General features: G+C 39.3%; 1 protein-coding gene across 1 annotated transcript; it reads left to right on the forward strand.

The window, feature by feature from the left end:
* Positions 1-354: 354 nt before the first annotated feature.
* On the forward strand, positions 355-12,438 carry LOC131728506 (mitogen-activated protein kinase kinase kinase kinase 4-like; the record flags this gene model as incomplete). Its single annotated transcript, XM_059019490.1, has 3 exons — positions 355-417; positions 10,735-10,860; positions 12,248-12,438. Coding segments are annotated over 3 exons (378 nt in total), but the record flags the coding sequence as incomplete, so codon positions are not given.
* Positions 12,439-18,522: the final 6,084 nt, after the last annotated feature.

Below are 18,522 nucleotides of genomic sequence, written 5' to 3' on the forward strand. Positions count from 1 at the left end.
CTGACGCCTGATCAGCTGAGCTATTTCTGGATGTATCTTGAGAAGCACTTGTCTGATTTTTATTAAACTATTCATGGGCATTTTACTTACATTCTACATTATGAGGCTGTAGGCCATCTGGACCTAGTTTTTCCCCCCCTATTGAAATAATAAAAACCTCACCTGCTACAGACAGCCCAACAGGAGACATGCTGTGATGTACAGCAGCTCAAGATTATAGGTCTTGAACTTAAAGAAGAAATTCTAGAGACAACGTACTTGGTCTGGTATGCCTTTTTATCATAATACACTGTTAGAGTTTGATCTAGAATAAATCTGGAGCAATAGTATATAGAATAACAATATGTTCTTCTTTTTCAGGGACGACATGTCAAAACAGGCCAACTTGCAGCCATCAAGGTTATGGATGTTACCGAGGTAAGTGTGATCTGAGTGGAGTCCGGATGCATCAATTATTTCACAATTATTTACACTGCATTTCATTGGAACATTACAAAGAATGCCACCGAAGGTTTGAAAGCATACAGTACAAACCTGAATCTGTCAACTTGATTGTCTCAGCTGGAAATATTGAGTGACATTTGCCTTGGCTGGTATAATTCAGTGCTACTGTAGCTAGAAATCTTTCTGGGTATGCTTTGTCCCAAGAAATCAGTATACATGGACGGGTCTATTTTGAAAAGCAAGTAATGTGACCATCCAGAATATATCCACTGATAAGCCTGTCAATCAAACCCCTCAATTCTGTAGCGATTTGTAACAGCAGATCTACTGACCTTTTAGTCTGAGCTGTCATCTTGGAATAAGACAGGTATTGTAAAATTGCTCAATTTATAAAATAACCAGTACATTTATAGTTACCAGCTGATGGGCCAGTTGAAATGACCAGGACATATTGGTTAATTTGTGGAATAGCCAATTACTTTATAAAGTTAATTGGTAAATGTATAAAGATCATTGACCATCAGGTAGTTTAGGTTAGATTTAATGTGTCAAATTGTTTATGCTCGTACTAAAGTTTAATGTCTCTCAAATCTGTAATTCAATGGGTATGTGTGGCGGGGTGCCCAGCCCCTGTGCGTATTTTGTATTTTATGTTGTATGTGGTATGTTTATATGTATGTGTGTAGTGGTGCACTAAGTGTGGGTTATGTAGCACAGGTGATGTATTTGCACAATCACTTCACGTGCAGATTAGTGAGTATTTGTGTGGGGGCACGGGGAGTGCACGATTAGTCCACGTGTAGACTGTGCCGAGATTCAAATGAATGATTGATTAGCAATTGAGTCTTAACTTTCTCTCCTGTCTCGGAGAAATTCGGGAGAAAGCTTTAAAAACAAATACAATTGCTATTCATACTGGAGTTACACCAGCACAATACTTGTTGTGTTTAGTGTTTTTCTCCAGTGTTTGTTTTGTCTGTTTTATTTTGGTTAATAAACCGGCGCACTAGCACACTCTCACCAGTCCTGTCTGTGTCCTGCATTTCCTGGCCTGACGTCCCCACCAGCCAGCCTGCTCGCAGTACATGAAACAAAAATAAACATTTTCAAAAATATAAACATAAACCATTTTATTGTTTAGTATGGGCTACTGCTATCATTTTATTGCAATGTTTTACCCTTTAAAGAACTACAGATAGCTGTATTTAAAAGAATCAATGCACAGCTGATAGTATAAAAATAAAGGCCAAATGATTTGTTCAATTTTCTTGTATTTTTCCAGGCATATTTTTGTTTTCATTATATACAATATGGTAAGAGCCTACTGATTTATTCAAAAACAATTAATTGTAATAATACTGTATACTTTCCATATGGATTTCTAATAGTTTATGCCAATCTGTGTGGCGATATCCCCCAATGAAAAACACCCGGTCGTGCTATATTGCTTAATTTATATAATGGCATGAGAATGTCCTGCATCCTGATTGGCTGCTGACATCCCATGATTGAAAGCGTACACAACCAGTGGTTCAGATCTCCTTTCATTTCAGAAAGGAAAATCGGTTCCATATATAGAATGGCTGTTGTACTTGAGCCACTCATTACATTTGGAGGAGTGAAGTGGAGGCAAGGCGAGGGTAACAAACGCACCACTTTTTTTTTGGTTTATTTTTTTTAATGTTATCAGGGTTGGCATAATGGACAGCTAAAGCAACTGAAATCCCATGTAGTGCACCACAATAAAATGGCATTTCTACTGCCTGCATCCTTCCTGTTTTATAGGCCTTGCGAAACATCTTGAAAGACAAATTGGGTTACAGGAATGCTCGAATTCACAGCAGTTTATTACTGCTGAACCCAGCTACAGTAGAACGAACACATCCTGTTGAGGTTTCAAATGGTCTTTTTTTGGTTCTTAAGTTCTGTGTTCTTTCTACAATATTTGAGAAGTCTGGTTTTAATGTACTTTTCCCGAGTTCAGGTGATGCTCTTTAGTTCTAGTTTCTTGCCATAGACACAACTTCGGTTAGATCAGCTGAAGTGTCTTTTGATAGAAGCAAGAGCCAGCGCCATCTAGTCATCTGCCATTTTGGCTCAAGTTTCCTTTTATTATACTGGCAGTACACAGCAGTGCTCTAGATGGCGTTGCTGCTTACAGTACAGTATAAAGACACTTTAGCGGATGTTGATTTAATTGCATATGTCTGACAGCTAACTGGAACTGAAAAGCAGTTCATGAACCCATAGTGCCTTACCAATTTTTAAAACAAGCTTTTGTTTTTTTCCATTTTACTCTTTTAATATCAGATCACAAACCAATTTGTACATCTGAGTCTTCTGAGTTATTCTGTGTTCAGACAGTGATCCAGTAAGGTGTCCATGTATTGTGTCGAATGGTTTAATGGCAGGTACAGAGCTCTTGAGTGGAATTATGTGCAGCTGTGGAAATCCTCAATATGCTGAGTATTCTGAGAATGTTACAAGCGGCAACATGTACCCTCTCTCTGGTCACAATGCTCAATGTTGTGTGCATTCTCCGAAACCTCCTGCTGTAGAGGCTGGGGCTTGGACTCAGAAGATAAATTAATTGACTAGAACTGAAAATATAATGTGTTTAATCACAGATGTATCTCCCTTTTCATCTAAGAATTAGTAGTAGTAAGTCAATGATATTTTACATTCATGGATGTAACTGTCACTATTTAATCATATCCTGATGTAACTATCACTATTATCTGCTGTATTATTGAATTGTGGTTTGTCACACTTGAACAAAAGTTATTGTATTTCTTGCTCTTATTGTATTACTTGTATTGTAACACTTGAAATGTATTTGCTTACGATTGTAAGTCGCCCTGGATAAGGGCGTCTGCTAAGAAATAAATAATAATTATAATAATAATGGTTAAATCTGATTTTAAAGGATACACCTAGATCTAAAATGTATCACAAAGCAAAAATGACTGTCCCGGTGTATGATCACTCTTCATGGTGTGTGTTTTTTGAAATATTATATTCAAACTATGTACAGTCACATACAAAACTATAGGCACCCTACACTTAATATAAGATGATTCAAGAAAACATATTCAATACACGCATTTAGTGAACTTTTAGCCACTAATTAATGACAAAGACTATAACCAATTTCTGGTAGTTTTTAATGAAACATCTTTTATAAAAAAAAAAAAAAAAAGATTTAAGCAATTTCAAATATTTGTTCATGACAAACGTGTTGTCACCTTTTTAAATTTAAGTCTGTAAAAATGTAATAACTATTTTTAAAAATTGATTTGAAAACCATTACACAGTGACTAAGTTGCATTATAAAGTTAATAGCCAGAAAAAGAGGTAATTATTTCCAACATCTGTTTAACGTTTTGACAACACAGCAGACGGTCAAGACAAAGGAGTTAGTCAGTTTGAGAGAAGCACTCCTAGCATTCTACAACAAAGGAAATGGCTACATAAGTGTCAAAGAAATATGGTATACCAAATTCCACGGAACAATAATCAAGAAGTACCACAGAACAAATTCAACTGAAACACTTGGTGGACATCCGAAGAAAAAGAGAAAAATCCACGATTTAACAGTGAAGGACTTAAAAGCATCAGGCATTTAGTGCATGATTAGAACTGTACAAAGGCATCTGAACACAGAAGGGTTGTATGCACAGAGACCTAGCTGCAAACCACTTCTAAAGTAAATGTATAAAACAAATAGTCTAAAATTAGTAGAGAATTATGAACCAGAATCAAGCATTCTTGAACAAAATTCTGTGGTCCAATGAGACTAAAATAAAACTTTTCCCTAAAAAACCACAGTATGTTTGGAGAAAAAAGGGAAAGCCTTCAAATTTCAAAATGTTTCAAAACTGCAACAAGTGGTTTTATATATAGGAACTGACTTTTCTAGTTTCAACAAAAGCTTGCATGCAGTGTTTTAATGTTACAGGATGTAGGTCATTTCCACTGGCATAAGTTAGCTTGTGTGCTTTGCCCCAGATTCTGTTTCCTGCTCTAGATTTCAAATACACTACTGCTTCAAAAAGCACTGATGCTGGATCCGCTTAGAAGTGTGTGTGTGTATAAGCTGAGCTCTTTCTCTGGGAGTTCTGTGTGCTCTGGTAACATTTATTTATTATTATTATTATTATTATTATTATTATTATTATTATTTTTTTTTTTAGTGATGCTGTTGAATAGCTTGTTTTGAATGGTAGTCATAAAGTGGTTTACATTAAAAAGCTAACATACACTAGGTGGAACACGGCTACAACTTCTTTCTTTAGTGTTGAGCCGCAACTATGGAATCCCTACCAATCTTGCATTCCAATAGGTTGACTTGTCCCCACTAATTAAGTCAGCCAAAGTGAGTCGTTTAAAATATTAACGTTTTTTAATTGCTGCTTTGTAGTGTTTTCTGGCTCTTTTTCATTATTTTGAATGTTTCATTGGAAGGGGAAGGAGAGAACTAAAAATAGTTTCTCCTATGATGAGCTTCACACTGTGAACTCCCAGTCTCTTACCCAGAGAGCATTGATGAAATCCTTTTCTGCACCAAAGCCTTTGTACCTCCATAAAATCCCACATCCTATCAGAACTATTGTCTAAATTTGTCCTGCATTTGCTTGGGTATGGAGGACGTATAGGCGTTCATTTATGTTTTTGTACTTTGGTGTTCTCAAAAAAATAAATAAAAATAAATATATTGTGTGTGTGTGTATATCTATATCTATATCTATATCTATATCTATATCTATATCTATATCTATATCTATATCTATATCTATATATATATATATATATATATATATATATATATATATAAAATAAATAAATAAATAAATATAAATAAAAAATTCTGCCCCATCTAGCTTTCACAGGATGTTTTCCTTAACATATTAAAAGCTAGTTTCATTTTTAAACAGCCATGCGCTCAAAACACTTTGCCCAGTTTAAAACAAGGGGACACATCAATCACGAGAGACAAAGTTTTGGGGGGTTTTGCCCCTGTGCATAAGATCTGAACTGGTACAGGACATATCAATCCAGACAACCTACTTGTCATACTCGACAACAGCATCGCATATCTACCCCACGAGTAACTGATCCGCCCAGATGAGGTACAAGGGGTATTCAACTACTTGGTTTTACAAACGTAGACCTATTTGCTTAGCAGAAGAACACCAGCTGCCACTTTCACTAGAGAGCAGCCATGTTCCACATGGCCGGTCCATTTCTTGGTCTACAGACCTAATGTATGCATACTGGCCCCTGCCACTAGGCCAACAATACTCAGGTAGCATATCAAGACATGGCCAGTCTCGCCCTCCAGGTCCTCATTGGCCCAAGAGGTTCTGGATCTCCTGAGATCTTGGAAAGGCGGAAGACAGGCCCCTGCACCGAGAGATGAGCAGCGATCTGCTGTCTCAGAACAACGGGAAAATGTTTCCCCACAATCCTTTGCAGTTACTATTAACTGCCTAAAGATTGAAAGGCAACTACTGAGGAACAAGGCCTATCTGAACAAGTAACTACATCCTACTGGGGAAAAAAGGGAAAATCATCTTCTCAGGTCTATAGAGAGAGGGAAAGAAGTTGCCCCTCTGTGCCATTTCAAAATCTCAACACTACATGGATATCTTTCTATCTAATTTTTTTTTTTTTTTTTTTAATACCTCAGCCACCTGTTTTTCAACAGTTCTCTCTACCCTCCATCAAGGTTCACATCGCTGCAGTCCCACATGCAACCTGGCTGGGAAGGTAACCCTGTGGGTTCCCATCCTATGGTATCTAGAGTCGTTGGTGGGGATAACCACCTAAGGCAGGGGTGTCAAACTCATTTAGTTTTGGCGGGCCTGATCCGATACGTATCATACGTAGCACTTTTACATTCCCCTAAATGGCATATGCTGATTATTTTACTCACCATCACCTCTTCGAACGCGTGTGCAACCATGCCTTCAGTGAGTTCCTTCACATGAGCAACAGTCATGTTGCTGTGATTTGCTGTCAACCGCCGACCACGTGGGTGAGACGGCAGTGCGTCAGCTGGTTTGCATTACGACATCGGTGATACCAGAAAAAGCTTTTTAGATCTGATTTGTAAGTTCTGTAGTGACAAGTGTCATCATGTCTTTATTCGTGAAGAGAAAGGTGGAACAAGAGTGCTGTGTGTTTAAGAGCAATGGGGAATTTCGTATTTCTTTGTGGGAAAGAATGTCAATCCCAATGTGATTCATTTATAAGCAACATGTGTCTCTTGTGAAATAATACAACATTTAAGATGCTATGATGCAAACCATGGCAAGAAATGTGATAAATATTCAGGAGCATTATGTGAAGATAAATAATCTGAATTAGCAGAGTCATTGAAAAAGCAGCAATTGATGTTTAGTAATGCTTGTAGCATAAGTGATGCTGCTGTTAAGGCAAGCTATGTGATTGCTCACAAAATAGCTGTTTCTTCAAAACCATTTTCTGATGGGAGAATTTTTGAAGAAATGCTGCTGAAATAGTGTGTCCTGAGAAGCAGCAAGCTTGCTCAGTCCTGAATATCAACAAATCAAAATGTTATTCTCAATTTAACTCGATTCTCAGCTCAGTCGTTTGATCCAGATGTTGATGTGCTGGTTCAAGCAAAGGTCCCAGGTATCAGGAAGCAGCAGTAGCAGTCACTAATACTCTCTGTTTTATCTTTTGGCGAGTGCTAAATAAAAAATGTATCCGTATCTATTTATATTTTGCAGTTTGTTTTGTGTTGGGACGAACATGGAATTTTCATTTTCGGATATTTGTTCAAGATTTAGATATTCGTTCGGATATTTGCTTTAAAAACTTTTGAACCCTGGCTACATATGAAGGAGACGGTGATCTCTGCAAGAAGGATCACAGAACCGGAGCAAACCTGTTTCCAAAGACAATTTCAAATTAGGTCTCATCCTGCATTGAATCTGTTGCAGCCTTGGAAAGAAAATGTCTTCAGAGACCATCAAAGCCCAATACAGGACATCTGCCGTATTACTACCTGCCATTGTTTCAATATGTGGGGTGGGGTGGGGTGGGGTGGGGGTGGGGGGGGGTTGTATTGGTGAGTCAGCCTTGTCTGGGCATGTTTCCATGGAACCTTTTTATATATATATATATATATATATATATATATATATATATATATATATATATATATATATATATATATATATAAATATAAATATTATATACACAGTACTGTGCAAAAGTTTTAGGCAGGTGTGAAAAAATGCTGTAAAGTAAGAATGCTTTCAAAAAGACATGTTAATAGTTTATATTTATCAATTAACTAAATGCAAAGTGAGTGAACAGAAGTAAAATCTACATCAAATCAATATTTGGTGTGACCACCCTTTGCCTTCAAAACAGCATCAATTCTTCTAGGTACACTTGCACAAAGTCAGGGATTTTGTAGGCATATAGTCAGGTGTATGATTAAACAATTATACCAAACGGGTGCTAATGTTCATCAATTCAATATGTAGGTTGAAACACAATCACTAACTGAAACAGAAACAGCTGTGTAGGAGGAATAAAACTGGGTGAGGAACAGCCAAACTCAGCTAACAAGGTGAGGTTGCTGGAGACAGTTTACTGTCAAAAGTTATACACCATGGCAAGACTGAGCACAGCAACAAGACACAAGGTAGTTATACTGCATCAGCAAGGTCTCTCCCAGGCAGAAATTTCAAGGCAGACAGGGGTTTCCAGATGTGCTGTCCAAGCTCTTTTGAAGAAGCACAAAGAAACGGGCAACGTTGAGGACCGTAGCCGCAGTGGTCGGCCAAGGAAACTTACTGCAGCAGATGAAAGACACATCATGCTTACTTCCCTTTGCAATCGGAAGATGTCCAGCAGTGCCATCAGCTCAGAATTGGCAGAAAACAGTGGGACCCTGGTACACCCATCTACTGTCCGGAGAAGTCTGGTCAGAAGTGGCCTTCATGGAAGACTTGCGGCCAAAAAGCCATACCTCCGACGTGGAAACAAGGCCAAGCGACTCAACTATGCACGAAAACACAGGAACTGGGGTGCAGAAAAATGGCAGCAGGTGCTCTGGACTGATGAGTCCAAATTTGAAATATTTGGCTGTAGCAGAAGGCAGTTTGTTCGCCGAAGGGCTGGAGAGCGGTACACGAATGAGTGTCTGCAGGCAACAGTGAAGCATGGTGGAGGTTCCTTGCAAGTTTGGGGCTGCATTTCTGTAAATGGAGTTGGAGATTTGGTCAGAATTAATGGTCTCCTCAATGCTAAGAAGTAGAGGCAGATACTTATCCATCATGCAATACCATCAGGGAGGCATCTGATTGGCCCCAAATTTATTCTGCAGCATGGCAACGACCCCAAACATACAGCGAAAGTCATTAAGAACTATCTTCAGTGTAAAGAAGAACAAGGAGTCCTGGAAGTGATGGTATGGCCCCCACAGAGCCCTGATCTCAACATCATCGAGTCTGTCTGGGATTACATAAAGAGAGAGAAGCAACTGAGGCTGCCTAAATCCACAGAAGAACTGTGGTTAGTTCTCCAAGATGTTTGGGCCAACCTACCTGCCGAGTTTCTTCAAAAACTTTGTGCAAGTGTACCTAGATGAATTGATGCTGTTTTGAAGGCAAAGGGTGGTCACACCAAATATTAATTTGATGTAGATTTTTCTTCTGTTCACTCACTTTGCATTTTGTTAATTGATAAATATAAACTATTAACATGTCTATTTTTGAAAGCATTCTTACTTTATAGCATTTTTTCACACCTGCCTAAAACTTTTGCACAGTACTGTATGTATGTGTGTGTGTGTATAATATATATATATATATATATATATATATATATATATATATATATATATATATATATACACACACACAGAGGGGAGATATATAAATGGAAACTGAAATGAGCAAACATATTGATGTCAGTGTGCTGGAATATAAATATATCTTTACAATAACAATTTACCATACGTAACTGTTCTGAATCGTTTAATAGCCTGAAAATATTCAAGCTGCTATTGTGGTTCACTTTCAGTTCTTTTGTGTTATGTAGACCAAGGGCCCTTTTTGAAAAAAGGCAATTCATCAATAACTTTCTGCACACATTGGCCAATTTCACCAGGTATCTACTCCCAATAAACCTACTTTTTAGGAAGATGACATTACATTTCAAATCCAGTGGAAATGTAGCAGTTACAGAACCATTGGCTGAAGTTGGCTGTAATTCTCAGCAAGTCAAGCAGGATTTTATAATTTTATATTACATGCATATCAAAATGTTGGGGTAATTCCCTCTTATGTAGGTATTTTTATTACACACATTTGGTATTAAGTTTGAGAAGTAAATAACCACCGCCAATGGAATTACTTTTATTATCGAGTACGTGGCATTCAAAGCACAACTGTTTTGGGAGGGGTCCAAATGAAAACAACTGCAAACATTTTTCTAATTACATTTTTTTATTGTTATGGTAACAACATCTTGAAGGAACGTAATCAGGCAGGCGTAGATACTGCACCACAAAACTTATTCACAAATCTGATTTACAAAGTAACATTTTCGAATCTCAAATTAATTTAAACATAGCAGGTAATACACAGTAGAACTTATTTTGTGACAGACTAGCAGTATGAAGAAAAAAATATATAAAATTCTTGATCCCCTAATATCATGCATACAATATTTTTGAAACATTACCGTCTGGTAGTTGCAGGTACAGTAAGATGGCTGTGGTGATTACAGATCAGACAAGGTCAGCGTCTAATGTTATGCCCAAAAATCAGGGTTTTATTGAAATTTGTAAAGCATTACCGGTATACTGTCTTGTGTATTCCGTGGCAGATTATAGTTGTGAAATACAGCACTGGTTCATATAAAGAGTGTCCACTAAAACTAATTGGTTGATAAGTGAATAGTTTTATATGAAACGGTAGTAAATTAAAATTGAAAATGGGAGGTCACGTGATAAGGCTAATTGCTGGTTTGCTGTTTGATCATTTTGATTTGAGGAGGTTGGAATCAAAAGGGGTTAATCTCATTCTATGGTGAAACTGATGAAAATAAAATGCCTCAATGAATCTGAAGAGCTACAGTACAGAGTGGTGTTTATACAGTACTTTAGATTAGTTACTGTTATATATGCGCGTGCAAGTTTGCAGACCTCGGAGGCAGGACACAGTATAGGAGATTAAATTAGTACTGTTTCAGTTTTTTTTTTTTTTTTTTTAAAGGTTGTGTTTTTTTGTTTTTTTTTTTCTCCAGGATGAAGAGGAGGAAATTAAACTGGAGATTAATATGCTTAAAAAATACTCTCACCACAGAAACATTGCCACTTACTATGGAGCTTTCATAAAGAAAAGTCCTCCAGGACACGATGACCAGCTGTGGGTGAGTACGTTACAGGGGATCAAAACAGTTTTCTATGACTTTGAAAGCAAACCACAGCTACGGCACACAAAGTAGCCATTTCCTGCGTCTAAACCAAGTGCGGAAGTATATTCTATTCTATTTCAAATCTATTGCATAAGAAACGCTGATTTTCCAGTGTGGTTACTAGCTGTGTGTGCAATTAATGGGCACATTTTAAATCTAGAGTCCTTATACTTTTGAAATGAACAAAGTAAATATACATTACCTGTATGACAATAAGGTCAATATCATTCAAACATTTGAAGATTAGTAAAACTTTGTACCTGATTTGGTACCAGAAATGGTTATCATCTTTTTGACCATTTTAACAGCTAATTGGCCTAAGTTCTTACCTTTTCAAATGAGCTGTTGACAATCACTCTAGGACTTGTAGAAGTGGCTCGTGTCAGTGTAGCTGCAGTGAACAGAGACGAAATGGCGGCTTCCATGTATGGGCCGCCTAGATTTAACCAAAAAAGTCCAGATTTAGCTTAATACATAAATGTTAAATGCAGGGGAGACAGGGAAGCAGAGATATTGGCTCTCTGATTGTAAGGGCAGCTCTGCAGCATACAATGCCAAAACGATGGGGGCTCATTTGTATGTTTTGCTTCAGATTTAGCTGGCAAAATCCAAAATTTATTTTGTCAAAGCCCAGATTTTTTTTTTCAGATTTGATTGGTGAATGATAATGTTTTTCAGATGTATCTGTTAGGTAAATGTTGAATCACCAAGTGTAAAACAAAAAAACTATACCAAGAAAAGGGGGCGACATATAATGTTTGCGCACCACTGATCTAGATGACCATGATACTCAGGTTGAATTGGTATTTTAAGTCTCCTGTCTCTAAATATATTTTAAGCATGCTCACTTTTGCATAGAGAGAGAGAGAATGAGAGCATTAGAATTTGGTGAAAAGATGTATTGTATTCAGAGTTTGAGTCGTGTCACACACTTTCTTGTAAGTTGTTAATGAGATTGCACTTTTCTGCTTCGCCAGGAAGCTCCTTGGCTTTAGTCGTTCACTACATGCTAATGAGTCCCTGTCAAGGATGGCTTCATGGTGGTGGCATATATGCATACAAAATAATAATTCTGTACTACATGAATGCTGTACTACATAAACCCTGTCACTGTACACTAAATTACATTTCATATGAAAAGGTCTATAGAGGAAGATGTTTATTTGAAACCATGGAACTTTCCACCATTGGTGACAGCTTTGCACATTGGAGCTGTGGCTTTATTATTTTTTTGGCAGGACAATGTTTTTCTTGGTAAGTGTGAACCAGCTGTTTCTCACCTCCCTAGAGAATGTTGACAATGTAAGGTTATTCCTTGTTTTTTTTGTTTGCACATTTGCAGCTTGTCATGGAATTCTGTGGGGCAGGTTCCATCACAGACCTGGTGAAGAACACAAAGGGAAACACCCTGAAGGAAGACTGGATCGCATACATCTCCAGAGAGATCCTCCGGGTGAGAGAGAGTTTCATCCTGCTTGTTATCTACACAGTGGTTCACTCCCTTCCAACTAGGCATTTTTTTTGTTTGTAGCAGAAAGGACAACCTATTAAATGAAGGTTTTTTTTTTTTTTTTTTTAGTATTTATAGCCCTAGAATATTACCTGAGAACTCTTGTTGCAAGAATATTTAAAACAAAAATTAATAGTTTCTGGCTATGATGCTGGAGGCAAACTTTCCTGTCACTCTTCTCCTCCTATTTGTACTTTTTTATGTTTAAGACATTTTCTGCAGTCCTCTCTTTACAGGGGCAACCTATTGTATTACATTTTACAATTCGTACTTTTAACAAACCTGTATAAGCCCCTGTAAAACAGCTGCTGACCCTTCTTCAATACACTGGAGTTAGTATTAAGACTTTGTCCTTGTTAGTGGGATGCATTGTCACTTTTTAAGTAAATTAGTCACAGCAGACTTGCGGCAGTTCAAATCATCCCACCTACAGTACAAACTGACTTTCAGGTATTGCCCCCTGATCCTATTGCTAAGTTGAAATGCAAAGTCTTGTCTTTTTTTGTTTCCACCACTTTTTTCAGCTGTGGTCCTCACAGTAAGTAGAAAGCCAGACTGGTCGCATACAAAGAATGGCAGACCCCTGCTGAACTTTGTAAAGATTCTTGCTCATGGGTAGACGGGTCTAGGCCATTCTGTGGGTGAGAATAGTCCTTATAACCCAATATATAACCCAATAACACATTTTACTTGCTCCATTTCCCTCTGCCTCACCATTCTTTACATTCTTTATGCAGCGTTATTCCTCTCTCTCTCTCTCTCACACACACACACACAGTGTAACTTCCTGTAATCCTGTTCATTTTTGTTTATTAAGTTACTCGCATAATAGATAGGTCAAAGTGAAATGTATGTTCCATTTAAAGGGAAGCCAGAGCTGAACCTATACGCAACTAATAACTTTTTGCAAGTCTTGCACTATTAGGATATAATCAAATAATGCCTTTAAATATACAGGGTGCTTATAAGGTAAGTTTATGACATCAGCTCATGGTGCGTTGATGTGGTAAACTTACTGTCTAATCTCCCTGTATACCAAAAGCATACCTCATACTGTTTTACTGTTCCCCAAATTGGTTGCACATTAAAGATTATACCCATGTTGAAAAAATGGTTTCAAAAGGCAGAGAAAGCCCCATGGCTGTTAATTTTATTCCCTGTACAATAGCAGGGTGGCTTTAATAAAGAGATTGTCCCTGATATTTTTGTATATTGGGGGGGGGGGGGGGGGGTTAACATCTGTAATCTGGTGTCTTGTTCTATGTCAATACATTGAGCTATTGCAGCACAGTCTGGGTCAAATAAGCAATGCATTGTTTGGTCAGTTCACACTGCAGCATAACAACAGTTCCCGTCAAGTCTGAAATGTAACCATTGCCGAGCGGGTATTTACAACCTAAAGACCCGAAAACCTGAATAAGATGTATCAAATCTGCTCGCAGAGCCTGTGACACAGTCATGGCCTGCCACTGAGGGCATAAAAGTACTGCGCTCACAGACCTCCGCGCCATTTTTCCTTTCAAGACTGACCTGATGGATGAGCCTTGTTCAGCTAAGTACTTGTACCTCTATCTGATATACAGTGCCTATAGAAAGTCTACACCCCCTTTTCAAAATGGTCACCTTTTGTTGCCTTATAGCCTGGAATTAAAATGCATTAAGTGTTTTTTTCACATGATTTTAGGATAAATTCAGCAGTTCCTGTAGGTTCACTCTGCTGGGTAGTTCATTTCAGAGCAAAGACTCAACCATGAACACCAAGGCGCTTTCAAAAGAACTCTGGGACAAAGTTGTTGAAAGGCACAGATCAGGGGATGGGTATAAAAAATATCAATGGCCTTGAATATCCCTTGGAGCACGGTCAAGACAATTAAGACCAAGACCCTGCCTAGATCAGGCCGTCCCTCCAAACTGGATGACTGAGCAAGGAGGAGTCTGATCAGAGAGGCTACCAAGTGGCCAATGGCAACTTTACAAGAGCTACAGGCTTTTATGGCCAAGACTGGTCAAAGTGTGCATGTGACAACAATATCCCAAGCACTCCACAAATCTGGCCTGTATGGTAGAGTGGCAAGAAGGAAGCCATTACTCAAGAAAGCCCACCTTGAATTCCGTTTTTAAGTATGCAAAAAACAGTCAGGAGATTCTGTAGCCATGTGGCAAAAAGTATTGTGGTCTGACAAAACTAAAAATTGAACTTTTTGGCCTAAATGCAAAGTGTTCTGTTTGGCGCAAACCCAACACAGCGCATCACCCAAAGAACACCATCCCCACTGTGAAGCATGGTGGTGGCAACATCATGTTATGGGGATGTTTCTCGTCGGCAGGGACTGGGGCACTTGTCGGGATAGAAGGGAAAATGAATGGAGCAAAGTACAGAGAAGTCCTTGAGGAAAACATGCTGTCCTCTGCAAGAAAGCTGAAACTGGGATGGAAGTTCACCGTTCAGCATGACAACGACCCAAAGCACACAGCCAAAGCTACACTGGAGTGGCTAAGGAACAAAAATTTAAACGTCCTTGAGTGGCCCAGTCAGAGCCCTGACCTAAATCCAATCAAATGTGTGGCATGACTTGAAGACTGCTATCAATCAATGTACCCCAAGGAACTTGACAGAGCTTGAACAGTTTTGTAAAGAATGGTCAAATATTGCCAAATCTAGGTGTGCAAAGTTGGTAGAGACCTATCCCAACACTCACAGCTGTAATTGCTGCCAAAGGTGCTTCAACCAAGTATTAACTCAGGGGGGGTGGAGACTTATCCAATTATGATCTTTCAGTTTTGTATTTAATAATAAAAAAAAAAATCTCAATCTTTTTTCCCCTTAACAGTGTGGAGTATGGTGTGTAGATAAGTGGGAGGGGGGGGGGGGGACCCTCATTTTAAATGCATGAAACTCTGAGGCACTGACGCAACAAAATGTGAAAAAAGTTCAAGGGGGTGTAGACTCTCTATAGGCACACTGTGTGTGTGTGTGTGTGTGTGTGTATAATTTTATATATATATATATATATATATATATATATATATATATATATATATATATATATATATATATACTTTCACATTTGTGTTTTTACACAACTTGTGATATTAAAATAATTGCTGTAAATTCACTAATTACACATAATTTGTGTACTACAGCCTGTTGCTTGTTGCGTCCTACTGCGACCTTGTGCCCCGCATAAAGCTTGCGGCTTAATTGATCCTTCCCAGGGATCCAGCAACGTAAGTCAGTTGATTTGCGCTCTTCCTCCAGGCAGCATAGCTCCGGCTGGAGTTATTTCTCGTTTTTTGTTCTGGGACATTTTATTCTTGTTTTATTAAGAGACATTATTTACTGTAAAATTTTTACTGTTTGTAGAGAAGGTTCTCTTTGTAGGTTCAGTTTCTTTTACAGAGACTACCCGCAGGCCAGTCTGCAACGTGGTGCTTTGCACATGTACAGTGAGAGCAGCTGCTGGGCTCAGCAGCACTGCACAGGAACAAGATACTGGTGTTGATTTGCTTGCGATTTCTTCCACAGTATCTTGATGCTGTTTTGGTGACTGCTTTTAGCATCACCATTGCGAAAGATGGTACTAACAGCCAACAAGCAGGCTTCCCTCAGTTTTTTGTGTGTACTGACTGAGTGGTTTTGCCAGAGGTTTGTACAGGCGGGCATCCCTGTACATTGTTACCCGTGGTGACTGCGAACTGGTGGACCCATACTGTACTGACCCCAGTGCTAGTCACCGACCCGGTACCGTTCCAACCCGGTCCGAAAGTCACCAAACCTACCTGGTCCTACACAGACCGCTACCGACCGGTGCTCACGCCCCAGGTCCGGTACCAAACCGGTCTTTTTCGGGTCTTGCTATCTATAAGCAGATTTGAGGCAGTTCCTGTACATATGTATACTGTACATTGCATTGCTTGCTTCTTGCATCATGCCTGGGTTTTCTTCCTGCCAGACATGCAAGGCCAGTCTGCCTGTTGAGGACAAGCACAGCAGATGCTCTTCCTGTCTGGACACTCTGGTTTTCAACCCTGATGCAGCTCCTGAGCAGCCAGCTGTGGAGACTGCTCAAGCACCACAACACTTTCAGTCAGGCACAGGGGACTCTATGGCATCCCGATCCATTGAGCCTGCAGCTCTGGGTCTCGTCCCTGAACTGATGCATTTGAGCCGTCTGGCATTTTTCACGGTGTCAGTAACCCTATTGGACAGACCCAGAGCAGTGTCCACACGTTCCCAGTACGAGTACAAGTGGGCCGTCTCAGACGTGGTGCCTGCCCCGTGGGTTTGGCCCCACTACCTGTCCCATGGCAGTCATACTGCAAGTTTTGCAGGACCTTTTTTTGATGAGGGGAAATCTCCCTCCATGTTAAAGGTCTATCTGGCAGCCATTTCAGCTGACCATGTCAAAATTGACTCTGTCACTCTAGGAGCTCACTTCCTGACGGCAATTTTTGAAAGGGGCTCGGCGGCTTCTGCCGCCTATGAAGGACATTGTTCCTCGCTGGAGGTTAAACGTGGTGCTTAATGCACTCATGAAGCCTCCATTTGCATTCAGCTCACTTGAAATATTTCTCTCTCAAAGTGGCTTTCTTGCTTGCTATCGCCTTCGCAAAGCGGGTGAGTGGGATGCAGGCATTGTCAGGACGAAAAGTTCGAGGTGGTAGTCGGAACAATTTGCTTGCTATGTCTAAGCAGCGGCTGTCCATATACATAGCAGACAGTCAGGACTGCCTATGAACTGTCAACTTGCCCCCTCCAGAAAAGCTCACTGCCCATTCCACCAGGGGCATGACAACTTTGTGGGCTTTATTCCAGGGTGCATCTGTCAAGGACATAAGCAGTGCCGCAGTGTGGGCTTCTCCCCATACCTTTTACTAGGTTCTACAGACTAAATGGTCGTGGATCCTCAAAACTCTGGCTTTGGAACTAGAGTGTGAAGGACAGCTTCCCAGCTGACTCTTACAACACAGGCATGGAGGTGAGTTTCTCCTTCAATTCTTGTTACTGGGGATCCGTATGGTAACACACAAGGCAACCTCCTGCTTAGCCTTGTAGCATTCCAGTCGTTCTGTAATCTTTCATTTGTGACGGCTTTGGTACACTCACCCATGTGGTAATGGTTACATTTCGTACTTGAAAGAGAACGTTGTGTTAGTATCAGAACCCTGGTTCCCTGAAATAGAAATGTAACCATTAACCTTCAAGGTCGCTGCATCCATGATTTCAGCAGGCTTGAAAGAGAAGTTACACAGAGGTCTGTGAGCGCAGTACTTTTATGCCCTTGGGGGCAGGCCATGACTGCATCCACAGGCTCTGCGAGCAGCTTTGATGGATCTTATTCAGGTTTTGGGGTCTTTAGGAGGTAAATACCAATCCGGTAGTGATTTACATTTCTATGTCAGGGAACCAGGGTTATGATAATAACCAAACGTTTAGTGCATTAATAAGGCACCACAATAAATGTAAGCCAACCTGATTCTTGGGATTTGCGCTTCACAGAACAGTGGCAACATGTAGATAAGTCATCACAAGCATGTTAAAGATGTGTCTGTGGCAATGAAACAAGATGTCGAGAATAGCAGAAGAGAATGTGAGGCAGTCCAGACCTCTGAAGTCAGCTGACTAACTGAGATATTCTCATTCTGTATTGAGTAACACAAAGGCAAGTCTGTGCCCCCCTCTTATACTGCATAGCTGATTCTAAACATGTTATTTGAAAGGTGTGGTATGTCATATTATTGCATATTCAATAAATCCATGCAATACAAATGGTCTAATGTTTATAATTGTGTATTAAAGTAGTAATCATGTCTTGCCTCCAGTTAGGGTAACATAATTTTAAAATATATTTCCTTCTTGTGTTTGGCTTTTTATTTAGAAAATAAAAACATTAACAACGAAAACAGACTTGAGAGAATATTCTGCTAATGAGAGGAAACAATGATTCAAAACCTTGGGTTATTACCTCTTTAAATGGCTATTCATTTAAGTGCACACTCAAGTTGATAAAACCATGGGTCTGACCCATTGCTTAGAATAGTACTGGATATTACAATGTGTCCTTGGTATGTATAAACAGGAAGCAACTACGTTGTCCAGTTGTTAG

This window comes from Acipenser ruthenus, unplaced genomic scaffold (genome assembly GCF_902713425.1).
Source record: "Acipenser ruthenus unplaced genomic scaffold, fAciRut3.2 maternal haplotype, whole genome shotgun sequence".
NCBI lineage: Eukaryota > Metazoa > Chordata > Actinopteri > Acipenseriformes > Acipenseridae > Acipenser > Acipenser ruthenus.